This window comes from Curcuma longa, chromosome 17 (assembly GCF_044706935.1).
Source record: "Curcuma longa cultivar G26 ecotype Majalengka, Jawa Barat chromosome 17, ITB_CL_G26_1.1, whole genome shotgun sequence".
Lineage (NCBI taxonomy): Eukaryota > Viridiplantae > Streptophyta > Magnoliopsida > Zingiberales > Zingiberaceae > Curcuma > Curcuma longa.
The window spans coordinates 1,328,735-1,354,996 of NC_133877.1; the positions used below are offsets into that span (position 1 = coordinate 1,328,735).

The 26,262-nt window shown below is 35.5% G+C and overlaps 3 protein-coding genes, 1 non-coding gene and 1 pseudogene across 5 annotated transcripts; 3 read left to right on the forward strand and 2 right to left on the reverse strand.

Moving 5' to 3' along the window:
• Nucleotides 1–132: 132 nt before the first annotated feature.
• On the reverse strand, nt 133–4,494 carry LOC141848649 (tubby-like F-box protein 1; annotated as a pseudogene).
• Nucleotides 4,495–10,857: 6,363 nt separating this feature from the next.
• TRNAF-GAA (transfer RNA phenylalanine (anticodon GAA)) lies at nt 10,858–10,930 on the reverse strand. The gene has a single exon. It is a non-coding gene; the product is annotated as a tRNA-Phe (tRNA).
• Nucleotides 10,931–11,902: 972 nt separating this feature from the next.
• On the forward strand, nt 11,903–16,130 carry LOC141811634 (nucleoside diphosphate kinase 3-like). Its single transcript, XM_074699655.1, has 7 exons — nt 11,903–12,028; nt 13,869–14,006; nt 14,279–14,316; nt 14,397–14,447; nt 14,754–14,921; nt 15,038–15,150; nt 15,805–16,130. Exons 1-7 carry the CDS (start codon nt 11,947–11,949, stop codon nt 15,926–15,928), a joined length of 714 nt encoding a protein of 237 aa, XP_074555756.1. The 5' UTR covers nt 11,903–11,946; the 3' UTR covers nt 15,929–16,130.
• A 1,030-nt stretch (nt 16,131–17,160) lies between these two features.
• On the forward strand, nt 17,161–18,042 carry LOC141811458 (putative serine acetyltransferase 1). Its single transcript, XM_074699489.1, has one exon. The coding sequence runs from the start codon at nt 17,161–17,163 to the stop codon at nt 18,040–18,042; it is 882 nt and encodes a 293-aa protein (XP_074555590.1).
• Nucleotides 18,043–20,305: 2,263 nt separating this feature from the next.
• On the forward strand, nt 20,306–25,981 carry LOC141811813 (meiotic nuclear division protein 1 homolog). 2 transcript variants are annotated; one of them, XM_074699869.1, is made up of 10 exons: nt 20,306–20,350; nt 21,266–21,346; nt 22,396–22,512; nt 24,278–24,316; nt 24,401–24,508; nt 24,601–24,663; nt 24,736–24,787; nt 24,885–24,959; nt 25,043–25,122; nt 25,661–25,981. In XM_074699869.1, exons 1-10 carry the CDS (start codon nt 20,348–20,350, stop codon nt 25,694–25,696), a joined length of 654 nt encoding a protein of 217 aa, XP_074555970.1. In that variant the 5' UTR covers nt 20,306–20,347; the 3' UTR covers nt 25,697–25,981. The 2 variants fall into 2 exon arrangements, with proteins under 2 accessions (XP_074555970.1, XP_074555971.1); XM_074699870.1 differs by having other exon boundaries at nt 24,915–24,959.
• The last annotated feature ends 281 nt before the right edge of the window (nt 25,982–26,262 follow it).

A 26,262-nucleotide genomic window follows, 5' to 3' on the forward strand; every position in this document is an offset into this window, starting at 1 on the left:
AAGCGACCGATCACCATACATGTGAAAGTGGCAGTTATTAAAAAAAAAGTGGATAGATGTTATCCCACATCCATATAGTCATAATGTATTACCAACCATACTTGTTCATAGTGCGACGTCATGTTTTTCTTCATGTACATCCACACTTCATATTGCAACAAGGCTTTGGTGTCCATATTTGCCATACTTGCACCCATTGAAGATCATTCATTGTTTACACCATGAGTAATACACTCCAAAAAAAAAAAAAGCCAAAAGAAGGTACCCCTCCCATGATAGAACTACATACAATGGCAAATCCTTTTGTCTCTGCCTGGATGAACACCTAAGATTAGCCTCATTCACAAGCAAATTTTGTTCCGAAGCTAGTAAGACAGATGGCGAAGGCTTGGAAGGCTGACAGTGGTTGGCGGAAATCCATGGTGAAGGTATCGTCCCCTACCTTCCCAAACTGCAGCAGCACGGTCTCCTGGTCTCCGACCCCGAAAGGTTGGCTAGCATCTTCGGTTGCCACCAGCTGAAAGTTCTTCACGGAGGCGACGGTGACGCGGCCGTGGAAATTCAAGCACCAGCATTGCAGGTGCTCATGCCACCGAGGAGCTTTGTTCTTGAGAATGGTTGTCCCTGGGTTGTGTGCCTTGAACTTTGGTGAATCTGCTGCCTCCCCTGTTGTGTCCTTTGCTGATGGACATTGCAAAGTGCAGTGCATCCTCCTAGGCCCTCTTTTGAGGAGGTTAAATTTGTAGGAGACCCGCCCGATAACAAAATTGCCAGCAGGGACCTGTGGGCTGATTTGCTTGCTCGTAAACCGTCTACTTGCTCGGCCACTTGACACCTTTGCACCATTGTAAGGAGGCTGGCTGTCATAGATTTTAAACTTTGTACCCAAAATATTAGACCTGCAAGGAAAATTTGTGTTTGCAGCAGATATTTATGATGTTTGGTTTTGATAACATGGATACCTGCCAGCACATAACTGAGATGGTGAACATGAAACATGTATAATTTCCTCGATCGACCAATATGACCACAGATTATGTAAGGAATAGTGACAATGAGCTAATGTAATACTTCAAGGATCTACAGATTGTGCTCCTCACCCAGCACCAAAGATGTTGGGTTCTTCCTGTCCTACCTAAACTTATTTCTTACTCCACTCCCAACCTCACAGTCATACAACCCACGTATCACTCGCCCATCTTAATTTACTTAATAAATGTTTTCACCTTTGTGCCTAAGGCCCCAAGCTTCCACTTCATAACACACAAGCTACATGAACTAGAAATCTCTGTTATTACCTGTGCTCGATCGAGAGTGGAGAAGAATAACCTAGCCCAATCAATACAAACATAATTGATACCAAAAAAGGCACAAGGGCAAACCTAGTTATAACCTTGTAGTAACCAAATAGTTATCTTTCTACAACATCTTTCCCTTTTTAATTCGCTGCATTTTATTAACAACAACTGGAATATGAATATCATGTTAGCCCTAACCATATTGCCCCTTGTACTATAACATCTTATCGTGCATATACAACTCAGAACATTATATATTAGCAGTGTTCTATTATATATTAGCAGTGTTCTCTAGAGGCAAGACAACTGTACTTGTATATAAGAATGAATCATCTTTACCAATGCCAACATTCTTAATCGATAATAAGATTCTTTTGAATTAAAGTAATATAATCGTAAAAAAGCCCCGAGTGTAGGCAAAATTGAAAGAAGAAAGAGGACCATTTTAGAAAATGAATTTGCTTTTTGACTATATAAAGAGACTTTCAGAATAAAGGAAACAAACCTCAATTTTCCCATGTATGCATTACTTCCTTGAGACAAATCATCAGCATCTAGAGAGATAATATACTCTGTGTGAGCCCCATGCTTAAACTGTCGTGCCGCCAAAAGTAACTTTCCCTTATCTGCAAAAGCTGCAATATGACATAAGTGTTAGTGTATCTTGGAGTAGAGTACTTAAAATTTAGTAAATAGGAAATATCCTTTCACCTCACTCAGCAAAGCATAATGCAGAAAATTATTATAAAGTTGACATAGAACCAACTTATGTTCACAATCTGAATAAATCCTTCTATTAGAAAATCATTTGAGACTAGTAGAGAGATAACATCACTAGAAGGCTCCAGCACAAGACACGACTCCCTCTATTGCTTAACCCTATAGTTGGGTAAAATGGTAGACCCAACAATGCAAAACTAGATAATGTTCTTTTAATTTTTTTTTATTCAAAAAAAAAATAAAAGAGTGAACTAGAAATTAGGGGGTAGACACTAGCTCCTCCTTGGGTTTGCCGATGGCTTGAGCTGTTTTTGATACTCGCGAAATGGGACGGTTTGGTCAAATCATATATTGAGAGGGTTGTTTTAAAGGATGTAGCTCCCTCAGCACAAGCATGATTCTCCCACATGATATTTGATGGTGGTCAAATTTGAGCAATCCCTCTGCCTAGGAACACAGCAGGAACACTTGCTGTGCTGGCATTAGTCATTCAAGATAGAAATCTGGTGATGACTCCAGTGGCAAGAAGTCTATCCAATAGGGCATAGTCATTCAAAGTTGATTGCATGCTCATCAAATTGAAATAGTTGTCTAATCCTGATCGAGGCCTCAATCATGTAACACTTTATGTTGATGTGTCAATTCTATGACATTCATCCTCATTCATGGCATCCATCCACATTAATGCTTTATCTCATCTCATATGTGATTGTGTGATCCATGGTTGCTCTTCCTCAAATATATATGAACAGTTTGGGAGAGCTCAGATAAGGTATTGCTACTCCACTTACATTGATTTCAATTTGGTTTTGGTTGGCTTCATGAGTTACTGAGGCATTAGTGCATGGCTTCTTCAAAACCATATCAGTTGCAATATTTCCCTGTTATAGTTCCAGACTCAAGCATTGTTTTTAAACTCGATTACATATTCAGAGACCCACTAATCCTCAATCTCTCAATAAATGAAAATTTACTTATAAATGCTATTGATGATGTAAACAACTAAATGTAAAGCCACATTATTCAAGTGTGATGCAAATCCTTTCACCTTTTATAAATGTCTCGTACAGTAATTACCAACCATATGCATTTGCTACCTCCAGATACTGGCCAAGATCATAGATAAACCTACATCTCTGCCCATTATTACTAATCAGGTACCTAATACCTTAGGTAAACACTTACTTTTACAAACCAGTAAGCTTCAACCAGTCCTAAATCTATGTACTTGGCAAGGTAATTAGAGTGCTAGCAATTATCAGAACAACCAGCCTTTAGTCCCGCCCCACAGGAAGTTAACAGAAAGTTGCAAACACCTTTGATTCTCAGCCTTTTGTTTAAATTAAAAACCCTTTTAAGTTCTTAGTCCTACATCCAACACAAGAATGTTTCATCTCCACCATCAAGTCACATCCAATTACAGAATATAGAAAACTGAAATGACTTTTTCTCATGCTGCGCCCCTAATATGTTAAGTATCAACTACTGAAATCATATTAAAAGGCCCACCAAATGCATACAAAGTTTGACCTTGGCATCTAAAAGAATTCCATCTAGATGGAGCATAAAACAAAATGACAAAGAGGTAGTTAAAAAGCAGAACTATGCATATGGATCGAACTAGATACTCTACCATTATGTCAATTTTTCCAATCTAGAGAAGGAAAAGTTTGATAAGTTTACGGAAACATCAGCTTACATTCTGTAAGGCCGAGATAGAGACGGTATGTGGAGTTGCTCTTGTTCCTTCTGATCAAGCATTGTACTGGAGAGTCCCTCGGTCCAGGCTAGATTGCACCGCAAATAAATAACGAAACATGATTCAGATTGCAGATCAATACACAATGAAAACGAATATATTTCACAAATAAGATTGTTTCGAAGTAATTAGAGCAAAAAGGAAATTTTCACGAATGAAAAACACCAAATTTTATGCGAACCAGCTCCGTCTCAATTTCAATTGTCAAATTCCTAAAAGGAAAAAGGGGGGGGGGGGGGGGGGGGGGGGGGGGGGGGGGGGGGGGGGGGGGGGGAGGAGGGGGCAAGGAACTAAGGAAACTGGAGGAAAGTCATGGAAGAAGACGAAAGGCACCTCTTTGAGCGAAGATGGGAAGGTGATGCCGCCGGTCTCACGCAGCTGCCGAACGATACCCCGCGCCGCGTCTCTCCACCTACGGCAGACGCCGGCGTAGGCTACGATGTCCTTCCTCTGCGGCCACTGCTCCCCGCCGGCGTCCACCCGCCTCACGATCTCTCCTAAAAGCTCCGGCAGCATCCTTCCCCATCTCCCCTCCTCCTCCTCCTCCTCCTCCTCCGCCTGCCGTTTTCCTCCGCTCTCCCTCTCTCTACCTCCTCCGGCGACTCAGATCGAGCCGCGGCCCACCGAACCATCTCCTTCTGTCTCTCCTTCTCCCTATCTCTCTCTCTTCAGCAAATTGGACGAAGAGGAGACTAAATTAATAGTCGATGATCGCCATTGATGCCTAAGGAAGCTGTAGATTAAAGAGCTGGCAACCTCGATAAATAGAAAAAAAATATTTTACTTTTTATTTTATTTTATTTTATTGGAAACGTTTTCGTTCGATTCTTCTCTGTAGCCAGCTCAACAACAACAAAAAAATCCCTTTTTTTCTTGAAATTACAACTAATATAAATATAAAAACAATAGCAGCTTACGTGCGTCTACTTTTTAAAAATATCAAATTACAAGTATTTTTTTGTTAATCTTACCGGCGCTATCAATATTCACTTCAGCCCATACATTTATTTGTTTTTTCAGTTATTTGTCCAAAGTAATTGTGGGAATAATTAAAGAGGTGAATGGTGTTGGATTGGAATTTTGGTGCGGGCGTTGGGGTTTTTCAAACCTATGCGCCCTTTTTTTCTTTTGTTTTTTGACTAGCTTATTCTAATCGTTGCTTAAGGTAATATAATAAGACTCAGTCAAGCTTAGATGGGAAAAAAACTACTAATTCGAATGCTTATTGGACGAGGGTTTTAACCACCCTATCAAATTAGGTTTAGGATTTCTTAACCTAGAAGTTACTTATAATGATTCCTAGTTTCTCTTTAGATTTCGTCTTGATATATTATTATTTTTTATCTTAAGAGAAGGATTAGGTTATCTTGACACAATTTACACGTTAGAGCTACATTTTGATACAAGCCAACAAAAACAAAAGATAATAGATGCACATTTCAGCAAAAGGTAAAATCCGTCATCCTAACAGTTTTATATGGTCGACTTCACAACCATCTGTGAAGAAGTAAATCAAGAAGCTACAGTTGGTCACGAGAGGACTACGACAGAGGATAACCAACTCAACTATAGAAGATAATAGATGCACATGAAACTTGATACACTAGGTAATATATATATTTTTCTAAATTATTAAACGGATATCTCATTTTGATTTCTTATCAATAAGATGTTCCACCGAACCAACAACTTATATACAATTACCTAATTACCCTCCAATATATTGTTCTTATTATTATCTCATCTAAATCCTGAATCGGGGGTGCATTGTAGCATTTACGAAATTATAATTGTTACATAGTTTTATAACTATTACAACATTAATGTTAGATGAGTAGGTTGAATCTGCATTGTAACAACTACGAAATCATAGTTGTTACAACGTGAATGGTAGGTGAATATGATTGAATCTATATTATAATAGTTACGTACCTGCTACAACGTGATTATTTTTAAACAGGTTAAGTATGTGTTGTAATAGCTACGGCTTCGTAATTGTTACAACGTAGATGTTAAATAAACAAGTTGGATCGAGTCATACTAGTTACGAAATCATAACTACTATAATAATTGTAGCAGCTACAGTTTCATAACCGCTATAACGTGAATGATAAGTGAACAGGATCAGGGCCGTCTCAAGGTTTTATGGGGCCCTAGGCTAAATTTTTTTTAGACCTTTAATATATTTTTTAAATATAAAATTTTACTTATCTTTTTTCATTTGAATTTGGGACCGACAACAACGGGTTTTAAATTTTTTTTTGAGATGCAAAATTATTAATTAAATTTTTATATTCAAATTTTGTTAATAAATTTTTTTAATTGATAACATTGCTAGATTATTTAATCTTTTTTAAGACATTGTTGAACGTATATAAGACTTTATTAATTTTAATTTTGAAAAATTTCTTTTTACTGAAGCTACACTTATTAGTATAGTTAATAATATTTTATAAGTTATTCATGCATTAGGAAAATAATTTAATTTTTTAATACCTCAATTGCAATTTATAATTTTAGATTTATTATTTTTTTAAAAAAAATTTAATTCTAAAAATAAATCTAAATCATCAATATCAGATAACATGTTATGTGTTAAAAAATTTTTAAGATTTAAATATTTTATTTTAAAAAAATTATCATCAAGTAATTTTAAGTTTTTTCTATCATATAAAATGAGATTCACAGTATTGATATTTGTTAGCTCTTGAGAGAATGAAGATATAAAATAAGATAAAAGAAAAGGAAATTGACATATAAATATAATTTTATATTTTTATAATAATATAATAATTATAATTAATATAAAATTAATTAATTTTACTGTTATTTTTAGAATGATGCATCAATTTAGACATGCTTAATTCTTGTGCATGCAGCAATTTCTCATGCATGTAGGTGTGCAGGCGTGAGCAATGCATCAAATTCACGAAGCGGTATCAAATTCTCATGTGTAGCCATGCAAACGTGTTGTGACCCTATAGAAATCGAAACACTATGATCTCACGAAACGAACACGTTGTTTGATTGATATAAAAAAAATTTATTAAAATATTTTTTTAATAATAGTGGGCCCCACTAAAATTGGGGCCCTAGGCATAGGCCTTAGTGGCCTATGCCTTGAGCCGGCCGTGAACAGGATTGAATATGTATTATAGCAGATATGGTTCATACTTACTACAATATAAATATTTTTGAATATATTAAATATGCATTGTAGCAACTATGAAATTTTATGTAATAACTGTTATAATGTGTTTAATTGATTTAGAATTTAAATGGAAGATAATAATAAAAATAATATAACAAAAGGTTAGATAATTTGCACCTGAGTTATTAGTCAGATGAGATTTGTTTTTCTATTAATAATAAATACCCCTTGATGATTTTAGAAAACTAAGAAGGCTCTTTTAATTTTTACTCAATAATATTTTACTAAAAAAAATCCACATATCAAACCGGGATTAAGAGAGAGTCAGAGCGTAGAGGTGTATCAGTCTGCCAACCGTGAAAATGTTATAAGGGTCTAATTGCATAATAAATCAATCAATCAAACTGAGAAAAGTCAAAGAGTACATAAATGCTTTCTGTTCTGAAAAAAAAATCCGCTACCTTACCGTTAGCGGTCCCACACGATCTCTCTAAAATAATATTAAAATATTATTATTTGAATTTAAATTTAAAAAATATATATGATATTTAAAATGATTTAAAGTTTAAAAATATAAATAATTTTAATTTGAATTTGAAATAAAATTTGAGTTTGAATTCCATATGAATTGTTTGAATTTCGATTTGAATATATAATCGAACTCGTTCAAAATGATTTAAATTCGAATTAGATTTGAAATATTAATTTAAATTTATTTAAATTAAAATTATATAAAAATAATTTGAATTCGATTCATGACTCGTGAATAATCAAATAAAATATTATATGTTCAAATTTAATTTTAAAAAATTATTGAATATATTTAAATTCGGTTTGAATTTAATAATTTTAAATATGAATTAAATTAAATATTTTTTAAATTGATTTAAAAATTCACGAACGATTTATTTGCACCCCTAGTTAAACCTACCCACCTACGCCCTTAAGAGAAATCGAATGAACAACTTTACTTTGGAAAGGAGAAAGTGTGTGTCATACGATGAGTAGTCAAAATAACTTTATTTGAAACTTTTTAGATAAAAGAAGCATTCGATAATATACATCTTAATCTTTTCCAATGAATGCTAATCATACACTCAACCACACCACTGTTGAGGGGTCATCGTGATCTCGTTGTGTCATATAGATCATTCATTCTCCAACAGGCCTAAAATCCACTTGGAATCACTCCCTTATGTAAAAAAGTAGAATCCGTCATTTCAGCAGTTCTACACGGCCGGTCCCATAACCATATGTGTGGAGGTAAATCGAAAAACTATAGTTGGTCATGACAGAAGAGGGTATTGCCTGACTTCGTCGAAATTCGAACCCTTACCCTCTTCTACAACTCTGTTCCATCGTAATCAACTCAGCTATGTCCTAGAGGCCACTTGGAATCACTCCTGGAGCACGGTATGATGGTAAGAGTTATATAAGATGAGATCTCATACAATGATTATAATTTAATTCTCTCGTATGGCATAATATACATCTCCGGTGCTCAAATCACTCATGATGTTAGGTCATCCATCATGATTCATTTGTACTTTTCAAATTTATTATGGTCACCGATAGAAAACCTCCGTAAAATCATATTAGTCACCTCCAAAATTAATCAGTTCTTAGAGTTTGATACTTCCACCCTACTGCTAACGGATAAACTTTCAACCTAAATCTTATCTTTTCATGTTATGACTTTAATAATTTATTGTATCTTTGAGACTAATACAATTTTCTCTTATTGACTATGAAAGTGGCCAAATCCAAATTACATCCTTCCTCAAGTGGTTGAAACCGACTTGAAAATGTCGTAAAGCTTCTTGATTTCTATAAGAGAAAAACTAATGGATATTAGTATACATATAATTAAAAGAATAAATTGCTCCAAATTGCTTTAACCAAACCATCGGATATAATTTTCAATTTTTTTTTCGAAATTTATATATCTAGATAGTTTTTTTAATCTTTTAATTCAATTAATTATGTCGATAAATATTCCTTAATTAATTAGTGCAATCAACTTTGTGGGTTTGAAACGAAAAATTAAAAGAAAGTGGGAACAAGTGCCATTAAAGTACTCATTGTGGTAGTGATGATTCATGATTAATTAAAACCTATCATGTGATCTAAGTAAATGAATGGAGCTATTAGTTATGGGTCGATTGCACTCCAAAGTATTTTTCTTTTTTATGAAAAAAGAAAAAATCTTATCTAAATATGAAAAACATACTATTTATTTATAGACATATGATGGCTAAAGAAGTAGGAATTCATTGCGAGTGTGCAAATTCTGGCAAAATGATGATATGTTCACCCGAGATCCCTCTAGCATTATCCTAAACGATTTAGAAAAGAGCTAAATTATGGAGGACTTCGCACTAACCCAGTAGCCCACTGCATGAGGAGATAAGGCAATTAGTGAAGCATTTCACACTCATTGACTATCAACACTAAACCTTATTAGGATAGTTCCTATGCAAGAATCATATGAGCTAGCCCATGAAAGGCTATTGCGAGTGTGCAAATGGCTTTGGGGATGATCTAGATTTGAGTTGAATTGTTCATTTAGTCAATAAAAGTAAACTTTTATGAAAAGTAAATGTGATATTTGTAAAAGAAAAAATATTTATAATATTAACTTTCAACGTGAAAAAATGAAATCGACCAACCGGATGAGAATTTCAGTACTATCCATTTTTAATAGCTAAGTTTTAAAATTTCTAAAGCACGTAGTATTTTTTTCATTATACTACTGCTCCCTTCTTTGTGCATTTAAATTTTTATTCTATTAATTCAAAAATTTATTATTCTCGATTTATACTATTAAATTTAGATGAAGGCATGGATACATTGAGATTTTTAGGAGTAGATTGATTTTGATTTTAAATGATTCAGAGTTCTCTAATTCCATTAGTCAGCTTTAAATAACAATAAAAATTTAAATTTATAAAGACTTGATAAAATTTATCATAAATTTATTATAAGGCATAGGATAATGATACTCACACTATTAATGAGTTCATATGACTCTCTTGATTAATATCAACATTTGAATTTTTGAATAATGTAACTAATTGATTAACCTAGAAAACTCTGAATAAATTTAAATAGAACTAATGTACTCTTAAAAATCTCTTTAATGTGTTCATATCTTATTTTCAATAACACAATTTAAGAATAGTGAATTTTTGAATGGATAAAATAAAAAATTAAATATGAAAAGAAATGAGGGGTATGATACATGTTTTTGGAATGTTGAAATTTAGGTATGTGAAATGGATAACACTGAAACTTGAAACTTATATGCGGGGTTCGGCAAAGGAAATGAAATTATCTACTTTTTGACTATCTAGCCTTCTTAAGTGAAAGATAAATTTTGTTTCTATATTTTAACATGTTGGTGTTAAAAGTGTTGTTTTTTTTTAGTTTGACATCGATCACTTTCGAAACTATCGGAAACTCGAAGCTCACAAACTCTCAACCCGTGTTGATCATGTACACGATCATGTATATAGAATAAGTTTTCATTCTAAGGTGGAAATAGATTGTAAATGAGTCTTGATTTCGCTATTTAATCATATGATTGCAAGTATATTAAACAATAAGTTGTTAGAAGTGAAAAATAAATATTGGGTTAAGTTAGGTAGATTCAATTAACTCAAATCAAGTCAATCATGCACCATCTTGACCTATTTGAGCCAATTTTCAAGGTCAACTCAAAGGATCAACATCTATTGGACAAGTTAATGTGAAATCAAACTAGTTAACTTAGTTGGATTCCATATTAACTAGTCAAACCCTAATTCAACTCACAATAACATGACCTAATTAGAATAGATTCAATTATCTTGAAAAAAAAATCAATAATTGAGTGAATATTCAAGATCAACTTAAAAAATATTATCTGATAAAAAAAACAAGGAGAAAAATGCGGTGAGCGTGGATCGAACACGCGACCTTCAGATCTTCAGTCTGACGCTCTCCCAACTGAGCTATCCCCGCTTCATATAAATTTTATGAGATATTCAATTATTCTATAATTCAAATTCGTTTTAGCCCACAAATTTTTTAGTTTGGTTCAATTTGAATGCATTAATTAAAAAATACAAATTAATAAAATATAAATTTATTTTTTTATTCGAATCAATTTGGTGGTTACATATGTCCACCATTTAGTTTGTCAATTGAGTTGATTGATCAATTGGAGAAATCTTACATAATTCGAATAGATTAAGTGAATGCCCCTCAATGATAAGAGACATGATAATTTTTTTAAAAATAACGAGAGTTCAAAATCTCATTATTTAAAAACTAATAATGCTAGTTAATTGACTCAAGCAAGTAGACAGATCCCGATCAATGCATCTAAGTAAGGTATATTAAGGACAAGCAATGTTTCAAGTTCATTATTAAAACATACATTATTATTAAATATAAATAACATGAAAAATATTTATTTTTAATTTTTTAACTTGTTATTTTATTTTCACAAACAATAAACTAAAAAAAATCAGGAACTAAACAATTCGACTTGCTCCACGTGATTGCAAATATTCCTTCTGTTATAAATATTATATCTATAATTATATATAAATATAATGATGATGGCATCGAATGCCCACCGTACGAACCGCACAATGCACGCCAAGTAACGAACCGCACCGCGTGCGCCAGTGCGACTGCTTTAAAATAGGGCCACGTGTGCTTTCCTAACCGCGATAACGTTACTCTCGTTATCGAAGTGCTGAATCGTCGAATTGGGGCTGCTTCGACCATTCGTGTCTTATTTGGTCTTAATTACTATATTGCCACTGCCTCATTTACATAATTACTCAACGGACCGCCTCCGAGAGCCTCGAAATAGATTCGTAAAATTTTTGTGAAGGGTAAAAGTGTAAATTGAGATAGAGAGCCCGGTCTAGAATAACCCTAGCCTTTAAAAGGGAGGAAACTCGCGGCGAGTAAACGGACGAGAGCCACTTGAGGCAGCGACGCCATCTCTTCTCTCTGTGTTCACGATGAACTCTCAGATCCTCCGATCTGCCTCGAGGGCGGCGAGGAGTCTCCTTTCGTCCTCTCGGACCTCTTCTTCTGCCGGCCGTGAGTTCTCTCGTTTTTGTTTCTTTTTTTTTCTGCCTTTTCTGTTGAAGTTTCAGAGTAGTCTTTTTCTTGGACTTTGAGATATGGTTTCTTCGATTTTGTTTCTGACGAGAGAATTTTGTCATGTTTTGGGGAGTACTTAAAAAATCGCGTTTTGTTATCTATTCGTATGAACAGGCGTGGAGCTTAATTGATTGTTTTTAGATTCGTGTTTTCTTTCCTTCCGTGCTGTAAAAATTTATTTCTACTACAAAAGATAAGTGCACTTTGTTTTCTTTTGGAAGTGTAAAGCGCGTCTCTTAAAAATCTCGATCTCAAATCTCGCGTTTGTTTGGAAAAATGTGAATTTTGTTGCGACCATACGTACTTGAAGTGTTATTGTTTTTTTTTTTAAAAAATATGTTTCAAATCGAATTGGAAAATGGAAACTAACAGATACTGATTGGACGTATGCTTTTGTTCTATTGGTCCGGACTTTTACTTTCTTCATCATTAACTAGAGATAATTCTTGAATAGTTTCTTATTTCTCTGTTCCATTACGTACGAACACATTGATGTTTTCAATCGAATTGGAAAAGGGTAGCTAACAGAAATTGATTGGACATATGCTTTTGGAAATTAGATTTGCTTTCTTCAAAAAAAAAAAAAAACAGGCGTGGAGGTTTTTATTTGATTTTTTGTTTAATTGGAGAAGTACACAGATATGATCTAGCCATGGAGAAATAAGATTCACTGGACAGACACTCGATGACAATGGCACAAGTACAATCTCAAATCACCTTGCACTTGCTCATAGTACCGGTGTGATTAGTGGCCCAATCTGGTAGGATAACTGAGAATGGAAATGGCCAACCTGGCTTTTGAATGGGGAACACAATTATTGGGTGTCTGACTTTAAAAACTTCAATACCTATATATTCTTTTCTCTTTTCTATAATCCTTCTGGAATTGGAATTCACTTAATTAAATTTTTATTCGAGTATACTACTTTGCTTATTAAAATATCCAATACAGAAAATTATTGGGCATAATCAACCTACTAGCTTCCACTAAATCAAAAATTTATTAACTGCTCCATGTAGTTTGTTTATACTTCACAGCTCTTCACTTTTGTTATAATATTTCTAGTTTGATAGTTGTGGAGATTTTGTAGAGATCATGCTCTCTAAATTTGCCGTGGAAGGTATTGGGCTTTTCAGTGACGCACCGATTTTTGCTAGCAGAACAGTAATCTGATGCTAGAGGATTTTATTTTTTTCATTTTTTTGCACTTATTATTAATGGCAAAGCTTTTCTGGAAGAGAAAAGAAAACAAATTAAAGAAATAATAGCTTCTAAAGATCCCGAGCAGCCATTTATTACCAGGGAGCAAAGCAAGGGAGCATATGTCATAGTAAGCGTGGAATTTAATCATTTATTTCTTACAACCAAACAGTAAAAGATAACAAATATCTTGATCACTTAGCTCCATTCTTATGTTTATTTTGTACCTTTTTCTTTTGTGAATGATAGATTCTTGTAGACTTCTCTATGACTCGTCATCCCTCGTTTTGGTGATCTCATATCTACCTTTGGTTACGGTGGAGCTTGTTAAATATTTTCGGTCAATAACAGTGCTGCCAAAAATAATTCAATACTAGTTTCATTGTGATCCCTAGTCTATATGCAAGAGATTGCACTATACTAGTCCAGTCTCAGCCATTTGTGATTACAATACATAGGCTGCAACTTTTTGAGGAACAAACATGATGAGAGTGATGTCAGTGTTTTTTTGTTTGACTGCGAATCATTCACATACCATACTCTAACTTTCAGCTGACAAGTTGGTATATTCTCCAGAGTGGCGCGCCGTAGCTGGAGCAACAACAACTGTTGTCAGAGGATCAGCATGCTCTCTTTCTTCATTTTGTGATAAGGCTGGTCCCAAAAGCACATCAATTGGATGGTTATATGGTGCTCTGGCTGTTCCTGCCGGAGGTGAATATCCTATATTTATGTTTTTGTTACTTTGTTGAATTTTCTATGATCTTTAAATTCCGTAGTTTGTTTAGATACTTGAGCATAATGCTGGTTGTGACCGGTACCCTGTCTTGGTTCACACATTATGTCATGCTGTTTGTGTACTATTTTCATATAGATATTCCTGCGTAGAATCATTATACATTGAATTTTTGCTAAAGTTTTTCCTTGTGTACTGCTTTTAGTTGGTCGCATACTTATTTATACTTTCTTTTTTCGTTGGCTGGCAGTATACATGCTTCAAGACCAACAGCTACACGCAGCAGAGGTAAATCTGCAGAAGATGGGTTTTGTTTAGCTGTGTATCTATGTTGTAATATTTTTTTCTGACAATGGTCTACATTTAAGCTGGAGAGAACATTCATTGCAATCAAGCCTGACGGAGTGCAAAGAGGGCTGGTAAGTTTTCATTTAGATATTCCATAGATGCAGAAATTTGAATATTGTTGTTATTATTATTATTTTTTACTATTTGTACTACATTTTTCGTTTCTTCTTTCGTCCCCTATTAACCTGCTCCTTCAGACTTATATAACAAGAATGGAAATCCAAGATTTACTAGCATATAGAATTTCCTTACTTAGAGGACTGTTTGCTTGGTCTAGCATTTTCGTTTTAATTATTTTCTGAACTTTGTTTTATTTCTCTCTTGAACAATATTTTTTTCTTCACTTCTACTACACCTGACCACTCTTTATTCTTCAGATTGCAGAGATTATATCTCGTTTTGAACGAAAAGGGTTTAAGCTCGTGGCAATAAAGGTCGTGATTCCTACCAAAGATTTTGCCCAGAAACACTACCACGATCTTAAAGAAAGGCCTTTCTTTAATGGCCTTTGTGACTTTCTTAGCTCAGGCCCTGTGGTTGCTATGGTAAGATTAACAGTCATGTTACCTATTGTGATATTGAAGTTAGATCTCATTTTGGACTCACAATTTGCTGTTTTCCCATTTATTGAAATTGATTCCACCAACAAATTAAATTGTAGGTTTGGGAAGGGGAAGGGGTCATAAAATATGGTCGAAAGTTAATTGGTGCTACTGATCCTCAAAAATCAGAACCTGGTACAATCAGAGGTGATCTTGCTGTTGTTGTTGGAAGGTATGCGCTGAGAAGTTTTTATTTTATCATCTTCATCCAAGAGCTCTCACAAGTATGGTTTTACAGCTAATATGAAGATAAAAATATTGGAAAAGTAGTTAAATAGTATACTTCATTCCAGACATCCTATTTGGTTACGTGATGACATATTGGTATAAACATTTGCAACTAAGCTGCCTAAGTTTTGTGTTATCTTCCTCTTTAGGATATTATTTTGCATAAAGAAAATTTTAGTAGGTTTAGGTGACTTTTGCCGCATAGACTCCAATCAACCAAAAGCTGTTCTGGATCAAACTAAAAACACTCAACTCGAGGAAGTTGATCAAAGGAGAAAAAGAAATCACTGTTTTATCATTTTTTTTTAAAGCCTTTTTCTTGAAACATACTACCATAACTGTTTTAAGACATTTCCATGTGTACTTAATTTACTCCTTGATTGAGGCTTAGTTCATAGGATGTTGGATTGAAACTCTTGATGAATATCTCATGTAACTAACTGAAAATATTTAGTATTGCATATGCCCTTGTAGTGAAGTTAAAACTCCATTTACCTGTGGCTTATAAGTTGATTCATCTCATTGGGACTAATTCTTGTTGTTCTATAGTGTTTTCCTTCTCATTGGAAAAATTAAATTAAATTAAATTTCATTGCAGAAATATCATCCATGGGAGCGATGGTCCTGAGACAGCCAAGGATGAAATTGAGCTGTGGTTCACTCCAAGCGAATTAGTTTCTTACACCAGCAATGCTGAGAAGTGGATCTACGGGGACAATTGATGAGATTCTTCTGTGGTTCTTCACATTCTTATAAAGTTTTCAGTCTATAGAGCAGGCCGCGTGCGGCACGAAGAAATAATTATTGTTATTAATAAGTAACTCTATCCTGAGACAGTTTCTAAAACCCCACTGGAATCTTGCTGGGGTCTTGTAGGATGTTTCTCTGGAAAATAAAGATGAAGCTTCACTTTTTCTCCATTCTAAATGTTGCTTTTTTTTTTGACACTTAAAGTTGAGGTGTAAGCAAATGAGATACTCCTTGTCTATGTCAGTTCCTTGGAAGGAATAGTCTTGTTAGGCAGAAATGATAGGAAAACCTCAGGTTCAACTTGCTTTTTGAGAGATGGAGAGAATAAATTTCTTTCTTTAATTTTACATCTCCAATTAAAGATTCTTAAATATTAAGAGAACTATTTAATTATTTTCCTTGCTTTGGTGTATTAAACTTGTTTAATGAGTTGACTAGATTTTGTTTCATAAAAACGTTAAATAATGTAATGAACCTGGACACAAAAATGTCTACATTCATGCAAAAGAGAACTCTTACTCTAAGTTATCTACTAAATATGTGCAAGCAAAATGTCACTGTATCGATCATTTTCTATCTTCTCTTTTATAAAATAAGTAAACAAAACAAATGTGATCTCCGGGGCCTACAACCATTTGTAAAGAGATAAATCAAGAAGCTAAGCTACAGTTGATCATGACGGAGGAGGACATTACCTTGGCGACTTCACATGGTCGGTCCCACAATCATTTGTGAAAAGGTAAATCAAGAAGTTGCAGTTGGTCATGACAGAAAAGGCATTGCCTCGATGAAGTGTCATAACCAATTTAATTATGCCCCGTGGGTGAATTTACGGTCTCTCAAATTATATTCTCTATGAATACTAATGAAAATTAAAATTAAATTAACTCTAAAATGGTTTATTATATTATAAAAAATATATCTTTTTAAAATATTAATGACATAATTAATAATTCCTAACAAATTTTAGGACTAAAACTAAATAAATTTATGTTATTATATATATCTTTTTATATATTTAAAAATATAATAAAAATTATTATGAATTTTCTAGTTAGTGGGTTTTTGGTTGATGGATTGGGGTATGGCTTTTTTAACAAATACATAACTGCTTAACAAATACACAACCGATCTCTCTTATTTTTAAGACTAACTTCCAAAGTCATGGTCTATCCCTTTCTTCATGAGCAAACTACAGCGATCGATGGCGGCGGCGGCGGCGGCGGCGGCGGAGGCGACAAGTCAGGCGATAGCTGATCCAGCACCGCCGGAGTCGGAGGCGGAAGACGCCTGGGTCTGGTCGCAGATAAAGGCGGAAACGCGGCGAGTGGCGGAGGAGGAGCCGGCGCTGGCCAGCTTCCTCTATGCCACCGTCCTCTCGCATTCCTCCCTCGTTCGTTGCCTCTCCTTCCACCTCGCCAGCCTCCTTTGCTCCCCGACCCTCCTCTCCACGCTTCTCTACGACCTCTTCGTCTGGGCCTTCTCCTCCGCGCCGCCGCTTCTCTCTGCCGCAGTCGACGACCTCCTCGCCGCCCGCCGCCGAGACCCCGCCTGCGGTTCCTTCTCCCACTGCCTCCTTAACTACAAGGGGTTCCTCGCCCTGCAGGCCCACCGCGCCGCCCACCTCCTCTGGGCCTTCGGCCGCCGCCCGCTCGCGCTCGTCCTCCAGTCCCGCGTCGCCGACGTCTTCGGCGTCGACATCCACCCCGCCGCCCGCGTCGGCCGCGGCGTCCTGCTCGACCACGCCACCGGGATCGTCGTCGGCGAGACGGCCGTCATCGGGAACGACGTGTCGATACTCCACCACGTGACCCTCGGCGGCACCGGGAAGGCGGCCGGCGACCGGCACCCCAAGGTCGGCGACGGCGTGCTCATCGGCGCGGGGGCGACCATACTGGGGAACGTGACGGTCGGGCAGGGGGCGAAGGTTGGGGCCAGCGCGGTGGTGCTCATGGACGTGCCGGCGAGGGCCACCGCGGTGGGGAACCCCGCGAGGCTGATCGGCGGCGACGACAGGCCGCCGGCGCATGAAGGCCAGTCGATGCGGGACTTCGACCTCAATCAATGGTCAGACTACGTCATCTAATCCACCTCTAATTGCATATGCATGCTTAATTGCATCATTTGATTCTTAAATGTATCTTCAAACAATTGTGTGATTCAATAAGTTCATTCAAGTGAATATGTATACCTTTAGGTTTCTTGTTCATTAATTAGTTTACCACATTTAGAAATAATAAACACATTTATCTATGCTTTAAAGTTGCTTAATTTCATTAATTGTGCAAGCTAAAAAAAGAAAGTCTTGGAGTTAGATGCATTGCTATATACACCTTTAAGCTTAGCTTTACTTTAACCAAATTAGGCAAAGTGAATATGTGTTGAGCTTAATTTACCTCAAGTGCTAATAGTCTTGGCAAAGTGAATATAAGGCAACAATAGGCTTTGGCAAGAGGTGAGCTAGGATGGAGCTTGTGCATGACCAATTGGTAGGTTTAGGGTCGGGCGGGTGTTTGCGAGGTTGGTGGGTCAAAGTCGAAAAGATGACTAAGGAGAGGTCTCCGAGTGACTCGAGTGGTTAGAGTCTTTCTCTTTTCGTAGGCATACAAGCCCCCAAGAACACACCTTGTCATGCATCGAATAGTTGTTGAAGATTCAAGTTGGTTCTTGCTTGGACATGTGCAAACTTCAAATTGGGCTAGTGCCACTTCACTAGATCATATGTTATTCACATTGATGAGCTTTTGCTATAGGTCTTCTCTTGTGTACCTAGGTTAGATGTGTATTTGATGTTAATGCATGCATGTGAGAAAAAATTGTCATACTAAATTAGACATTTTGTGATCGAGGCGATCTTGCAATATAAAGATTGGAGATTAAGCATGGAGGATGTTGGCCATCGTGGGTCGGGTCGGTCGAGTAAGTAGCCAAGGTTAGACTTCGAGGATGGTCATTAAGCTTGAAGGAAATCCTTAAGAGCATGTAAATTAACCTTAATTATTTATGATTGCATGTTGTAGTTTTGGGGTATCGTAATTGAGTTTGGAGAGTAGTGTTTGTGGGTGAAATCTCAATTAGGGACGAATTCATTGAAATTCTATTAGCACATATTAAGGTTGATGCCTTGGCCATTATCCTCAATTTGTAATAGTCTATTCCATTGTCTCTCATAAAAATTGTATTAGTAAAATGCTCTTCTCCTTCCTTTAATTTTTTAATGCAAGAGGTGTATGAATATAAAAATGGGAGACGAATGAGGAACAACGACATGACTACCCGTCAATAAAAACACACTAGCTTTTGCCCTTCATATGAAGTTCCTGATTCCGTACATGATGATGATGATGGACCAAAGGCATCTTAAGCTATACAATAATAATATAAAATCTCCAACATGATTGCATTTCATATTACTTTTTACTATATTTGAACACATAAACTCCTATTATTTTATTCAAAATTAAACAGATTTGAAATTTTTAGCTATAAGTCTTGAATAATCCTATTATTTTACTTCAAAATTGAAATGGTTCTTACTCCATCAAAAAGTGTATAGATTTTAAATATTTGAACTTTCTCATGGTCTGTCTATTGTGGTGTAGTTGTTAATATTTTTATCTTACATGTTAAAGGTTCTTAATTCCATTCTGGGCGGCATCAGTTTTTTTTTGTAATTAATAAAAATTACAGATGTTACTTCGCATAAAAATTAATAATATTTTTATTAGATTATTTTCGTTTTTATTCTTTAATGTTTAATTGTAACTATTTAAAATTTATTAGATTAAGTGAAATGTGTTTACTTGTAATTATAGTTAAATTCATTGTACCATTTTTTAATTATTATTTTGTAATTTATTGGTACATGAGTAGTTCACCATTCAATCAAATAAGATATAGTGAAATTATATGCAAAATAAATGATGGTTGATCAATCACATATAAATCACTTATGGCTAAATGTAGTCCCGCGGTTATGATGCAACTATAAAATCTTAGTTAATTCAGATATTCACAAATCGATTCATTATTATAGCACATCTCCGATTTATTTTGATAATCAATGAAAAATTTCTATGAGATCGGATAAATTATTTTTAAAATTAATCAATTTGAAAAATTAAATTGAATTATAAAAAAAACTTATGTGGGATTGGGTTGTGATTCAAGTCACAAATAAAACATAGCTTGAAAGTCATCTAACAATTGAAAATTTCATGACTAACCTTTAGAGAATTTTATTTTTTAAGTTATAGGGGGCACTTTGCATTTTGCCTCCTACGTAGCAGTGCTACTTGGCGCATAAGAGTAAAATGATGTCACTGGATCAAACCGCTCCGCTCGACGTGATTTCTCCACTCGTCTCGCCGCCCTCGCCGTCGGACCTTCCGATGGTACGTTCCCTTCCTCCATCTGATCGCTTGTCTTTCATTCTCGTTGGTTCCGGCATTTTTTCACCTATTAAGGTTCGTTTGTGCGTTCCGACGATGACCTAGTTCTCATGCCGCTTCAGTATTAACGCCGTAGATCGTCTTGTGTGGAATAGAACGCGAAGAGCCTTCTTCCTTGCAGATCTAGGAAGAGGCTAAAAGATCTGGAGATTGCATGTCTTTCTTATTCGCTACTTTTCCCCAAATGAGATAAGTTTCTTTTTCTTAATTAAACGAGGGGGAAATTTAGGTAGTGATTTGCTGCGGATTATGGAATTTATGGGTTCAGGGAAACTAGATTTTGGAACTGTTTCTGGGGATGCTTGTTTAATCATTCCATCAGGCTGCTGTCTCATGTCTTCTTCTTCCTCTTCGTCAAAACAAGAAACGAAAATAAAAATAATAAAAAAAAAAACAATGCAGGTTTATGCTGTTAAATTTTATTCACCGGGAGCATGCTGATAGTTACTAGACGGGATGCACTTCTAGAAGAAGTTATGAAAATTATGCTAAAATATAATTAATTGATTTTAAGACTATTCTCTAGTATGAAATTAGATGAGCTCATTCTTCTTACTCTGTTGCCGTTTTAAAGGAATAATGGTTGCTAAAATATAATGGCTGTTGATTTATTTGTCAAGTAGTTATTTCATGCTTGAATCCTTTACTACATTTAGTATGAGAAATGATGGCTGCTTATGCCAGGTCTGTGCTAATTCCCTGTAATAGGCAAAGTGGTGAGTCCTTAGTTTTGTACTAACAGCTTTTCTTAACTATCTAATCGTCTATGAAATTACATTTGCTTCCATTCTTCAGATTTGAGTGAACAGTTGCCTTCCTTGTAAAATACGTATTAGCTTACCTTTTGTTGGTTTCTAGTCAAAGAAAAGAGGACTTTCTTTGGAGGAGAAGCGTGAGCAGATTCTCCAAATCTTTTATGAGTCTCAAGACTTCTTCCTTGTAAGCTTTCTAGTTCATTGGTCAATATTAATCCTAGATCTCAATCATAGTGTTGTTTGATACATGACTTTTCAGTGCAGCATTGATAAATTTGGCCGATGGAGTAAGCTCATACACTAAATGAATATTTACCTAATAGTTTTTAAGCAGACAATCAGTTCTAATTTTCTTTCAAATAGTGCTATTTCTATTATTTGAGTATTTACGCCAGTTTTTATGTTGTTTTTACTAATTGTGTTGTTAGAGGTAGCATTGATGCACTAAAACTCATGGATATTAAATATTCTGTTAAATGTCATTTGTAAACCTATGTGATCCTTCCTACAAGTTACCACTAATATCAATAATAGTGATACACTCATAAGTGAAATATGAAAGAAATCAGATTGTCAAATAAACAACCGATAATGAAATTAATACTGAGAGAGATAGTCAAAGTCTCTAAAGAAAGATCTTTATTGAGGCTAATAATGATTATCTTGAAACTCAAAACTCCATCTAAGAATTTTTCTTGGGTAATGGATGAGGACAAGACAACCAAATAGTTGGTATGATTTTAGTGTAGAAATCATTGATTGTGTAGAGGAGGCAGGATATACAGTGTTTAAGAAATAAGTATAAGATGACTGATACATAGGGAGGGTAAGAAGAAGGGCTGATACCATTGGTGATCCCTGAATTCACTCATGCAGCTTTCATATCTCATGAGATAATTTCCAAAGGTATCCCAAATTGCTAACTGGAACAAGTGACCAGTGACCTGATTTGGTTGAAAAAGGTGTTCTACAATACAGAACTATAAGTGGAAGAATTTTCTTATGGCTAGTGGGACCAGTTTAGGCTAATATTCCAGAAGTAGCATCCAATAATTTATTCTATCTTATCCTAAATCATTGTTACATCATTTAAAGTTCTGCACCGATAAGCTACTGTTGTTAGTCTTTGTTGTTTATATGCTTGTCTTTAAACACTATCACAGAATTACTTATTTCAATCATCATTAGAAACAATTATTAGTGGCCATATTATCTTATGTTTTAATTTTTTAGCTTAAAGAGCTTGAGAAGTTGGGCCCAAAGAAAGGTGTCATAAGTCAGTCAGTGAAGGATGTTGTGCAAAGCTTAGTGGATGATGATCTTGTTATGAAGGACAAAATAGGCACATCCGTGAGTTCATTTCCCATAATTTGATGAAAGTTATTTTTTTTTGTTTATGCATGAATTATATGTAACAAATCCATATTGCGCTCAATAAGTAGCCAACTATTTGAATAGACAATTTTCTGATAATTAAAATTAAAATACATGATTGGCTTTTTGCAAGTTGTTACATATGTGAATTACCTTTCTTGAGCTATAGGCACTGTCTTTCTCCTAGTAGAGATTCAGATGTGATCCATAGCAGTTTATGCTTCAAAAATAGCTGTGTGTCCAGTCTCACCGTTCACCCAGCCAAAGTTCCTCACATCCTTATCTTGGTTGATATCCAGGTGAGAGTTAATTCTAAAAAAAAACTTGAGTGGGGGAGACTTTACCCATTTATTCGTGCAAGATAAATTGTACATGAAGATGCTGAGTAATATAATTTTCTAATGTGTGCTTGGAAGGTTAAATTGTACATGAAGATGCTGAGTAATATAATTTTCTAATGTGTGCTTGGAAGGTATAAGTTTCAACATGAGCGATATTAACCTCATTTTTTTTATTGTCTAAGAATACTAAATATTAACACAGATGTTATGGTGGCAAACAGATTCCAATCATCAAGTGTTTGGCATCTTTGCTCTCCATGTCGTTGGCACTAAACTAAAGACTACACTGAAGTGTGTGATGCATCTGTCCTTTCACACTAGGTGGCCCAATGTAAATAGCTGGAATTTTAAAGGATGTCAGCATGAGCAATCTTGGGCTTCACTCTCACAATTCATTGCTAACAAATCACTGCATTCTACAAGCAAAGTATGGGGAGGACGTGGTGCCTATTAAGTCGGGGTTGGTGGTAAGTTGTGCCCTCTAATACAAAACCTGGAACATTTTTGATGGCTGCCTCCTTTAAGGAGGTTTTACTTCGACCAACTACTCATTGTGAGCTGACTGCTACCAAAAGGATCTGCTAGGACAAAAGCATATTTGCCCAATAGACTGCCACAATATGATGCTGGAAGAAAGTTCCTGAAAATGCAACATATGTTTTGAGGAAGATCATTGGTAAAATGCCTACCACATAGGGTGGACTATTGATGATGTAGGAGTCGGAGACTCTACGACTTGGTCTTTTCAATTCCCTAACTATCAAAAGAAACTAATGCATATAGAAGATGAAACGTCTTTATGAAGTGAGCATAGTTCCTTGTCCATAGAGATAAAGGGTACACACAAACTTCTTGGCTCCTTTCATGTAGGAAAACTTCCTCAGCGGATCTCAAGCTCATGAATGCAAATTTTCAGAAAGAGATAAATGGTGGGGGTGATTGGGCGTAAGCATAAATGTAGGATTTTGCAATGTTAGTCCTTGACTAATCTTGAATGTCTTTCCAAAGTCATTTAAATCGGTGCCTTCGGTTTTTTCGTGCTTCAGTTCAGGCACAGACCCTTTCACACTTCTATACACTGATACACATATCTTCTTCCCTCACCATGTAATTATTATTGTTTTGCTATAATTTTATTGATATTACAGAATTCACCTAAAATGGTCGTGTTTATTTGTTTTAATGCTATTAAATAACAATTAGTTGGTTTTAAGAAACGGAAACATGCTAGACAGCCATTGTAAAATTAGATTTCTGGGTAAACATGGAAGAAATCCTTCCCTAGAAAAGAGCTTGCAACACAAAAGAAGTTGATCATCGTCATCTGTTGTCGCTTGTTGCTTCTTTTAAGCTTTCCTTCTTGAATAGTAATGGTTATGATTTTCTTATGGTCTCTCCAGGTATACTTTTGGAGTCTGCCTAGTTGTGCTGGTAATCAGGTATCATCTGTTGGCCTTTAGAAATGTTACTGACCAATGATATTGATTATCCAAACACTTATCCACTAAGGAGATTTGAAACAGTTGAGAAACACACGAACCAAACTAGAGTCTGAGCTTGCAAACTGTCGAAAGCGCTTGTCTGAACTTACTGGACAAAGGGACAACTTAAAAAAAGGCAGGGAGGAGTCTGTGAGTTGATTACAGGGTTCTGATCTTCTGTTATATCCATATATCGCTTTGACAGAACTTGTTCATTTTCATTTGGCATCACCCTTGTGTAGGATGAGAGAGAGGCAGCATTAGAAGAGCTTGAGGCTGTTGAGTTACAGCATAAGAAGCTAAAGGTAGCTGCTGTAGTTTTTACTGCATTTTGATGACCATTTTCCTTGGCTGTTGAGTTAGTCTTTTTTTTGCAGGAAGAATTAGCCTGCTATGCAGATAATGATCCAGCTGCATTGGAAAAAATGAGTAAGAATTTTTGTCTTGCTTTGTATTAAAAAGTTCTTTCGTCTTCTTTGCAGCCTTTCTTTATGCATATAGTTCGACAACAAAACTTTATCATCAGTTTTCCTATGTTTTTTTGGTGACATAACAGAAGATGCAACTGAGGTTGCGCATGCAGCAGCTAATAGATGGACAGGTATATCCCTAGCCATCAAATTTCTGTTCAGAAGAGCATGAATTCTTTATGAAACTGATTAGTTTTGTCTCATACTTAATCAGACAACATATTTACCTTACAACAATGGTGTTCAACCAACTTCCCACAAGCAAAAGAACAGCTCGAACACATGTACAAGGAGGTATATTATAAGAATTCTTTCATGAAGTAACACAGACTATTGGTCATTGCTAAATATCATGTTCATTTTTGTCAATTGCGTCTGCTGTCTTGTTTGGTGAAAGAGATCTTTTGTCTAATCACACTCACATTGCATTCAATTTGACACGTTTAAGCAAGTTATCTTTGTCATCTCGATTCTGTTGGTTTCTCAACCACCAGGCTGAAAGTGTGCCCAAGAAGGTGGTCCTAAATCATGCGACTCCTCTTCAATATAGGGTATGTGTAGGTGAAGAGGTCTACTTGATGACTTGGTCATCAATCATTTTAGGTTGTAAAATAACAATTTTTGTAGTGGGATAGAAAACCTTCCTCTACTTTCTAGTGCATTTGAATTAACATGATAAAAGTCTTTCTATTTTCAATATCTGTGTTTTCATCTAACATGCCTTCTAAAGGTGCCATCTTTTACAACATTGATATTGTGACCTTATTCTCTGCAATGTTTGCTTCTAGGGAAGACTTATTTTGGATTCTGAGTGTTTGGCTCAAAATTGCAGGTTGGGATAACTGATGACTTTGAATACCTACAATGATTTTTCATGGACCCTTGGTCTGTACTTCAAGAGCCAATATCTTCAATAGCGAGGTTATTTGGCATGGTGAAATTTCGAAACAATGGCACCTTAGGACACACTCCTAGTGGCCCTTTCCCTTCCAAAGATCAAATTTGGTGAACGTTTTCTTCTATTTTGGATGCCCAGTTGTCTGCTGTGTTGTTTGTTGGTCAGATGCAGCATATTATGTTTTGAATCATTATTAGCCACCAATGCTTCGTCAAGAGACACATTGGTCATGCTTTGAATCACAATTTCGGTCGATGTGGGTGAGTTTTATAATATATTAATAATTTGGCAAGGACGAGAATAGACTAGTAGGGCAAGGGACGTAGGTCAGGATTGAAATTTTCATAACAAAGGAATTTTACTCAAAACAACCGGCATTCTTTCTAAGAATGTAAAAGAAAGCTTATGGAAGTAGATCAATTTGAATTAAAACCTTCAACCTTTGTCTCAGTTTTTATAGTCTTTTGAAGCGTATAAAAAATTAAGACTTGTGAGATCCCTCGACATCTTCAGATAAGCCATTGATGGGTTCTCAT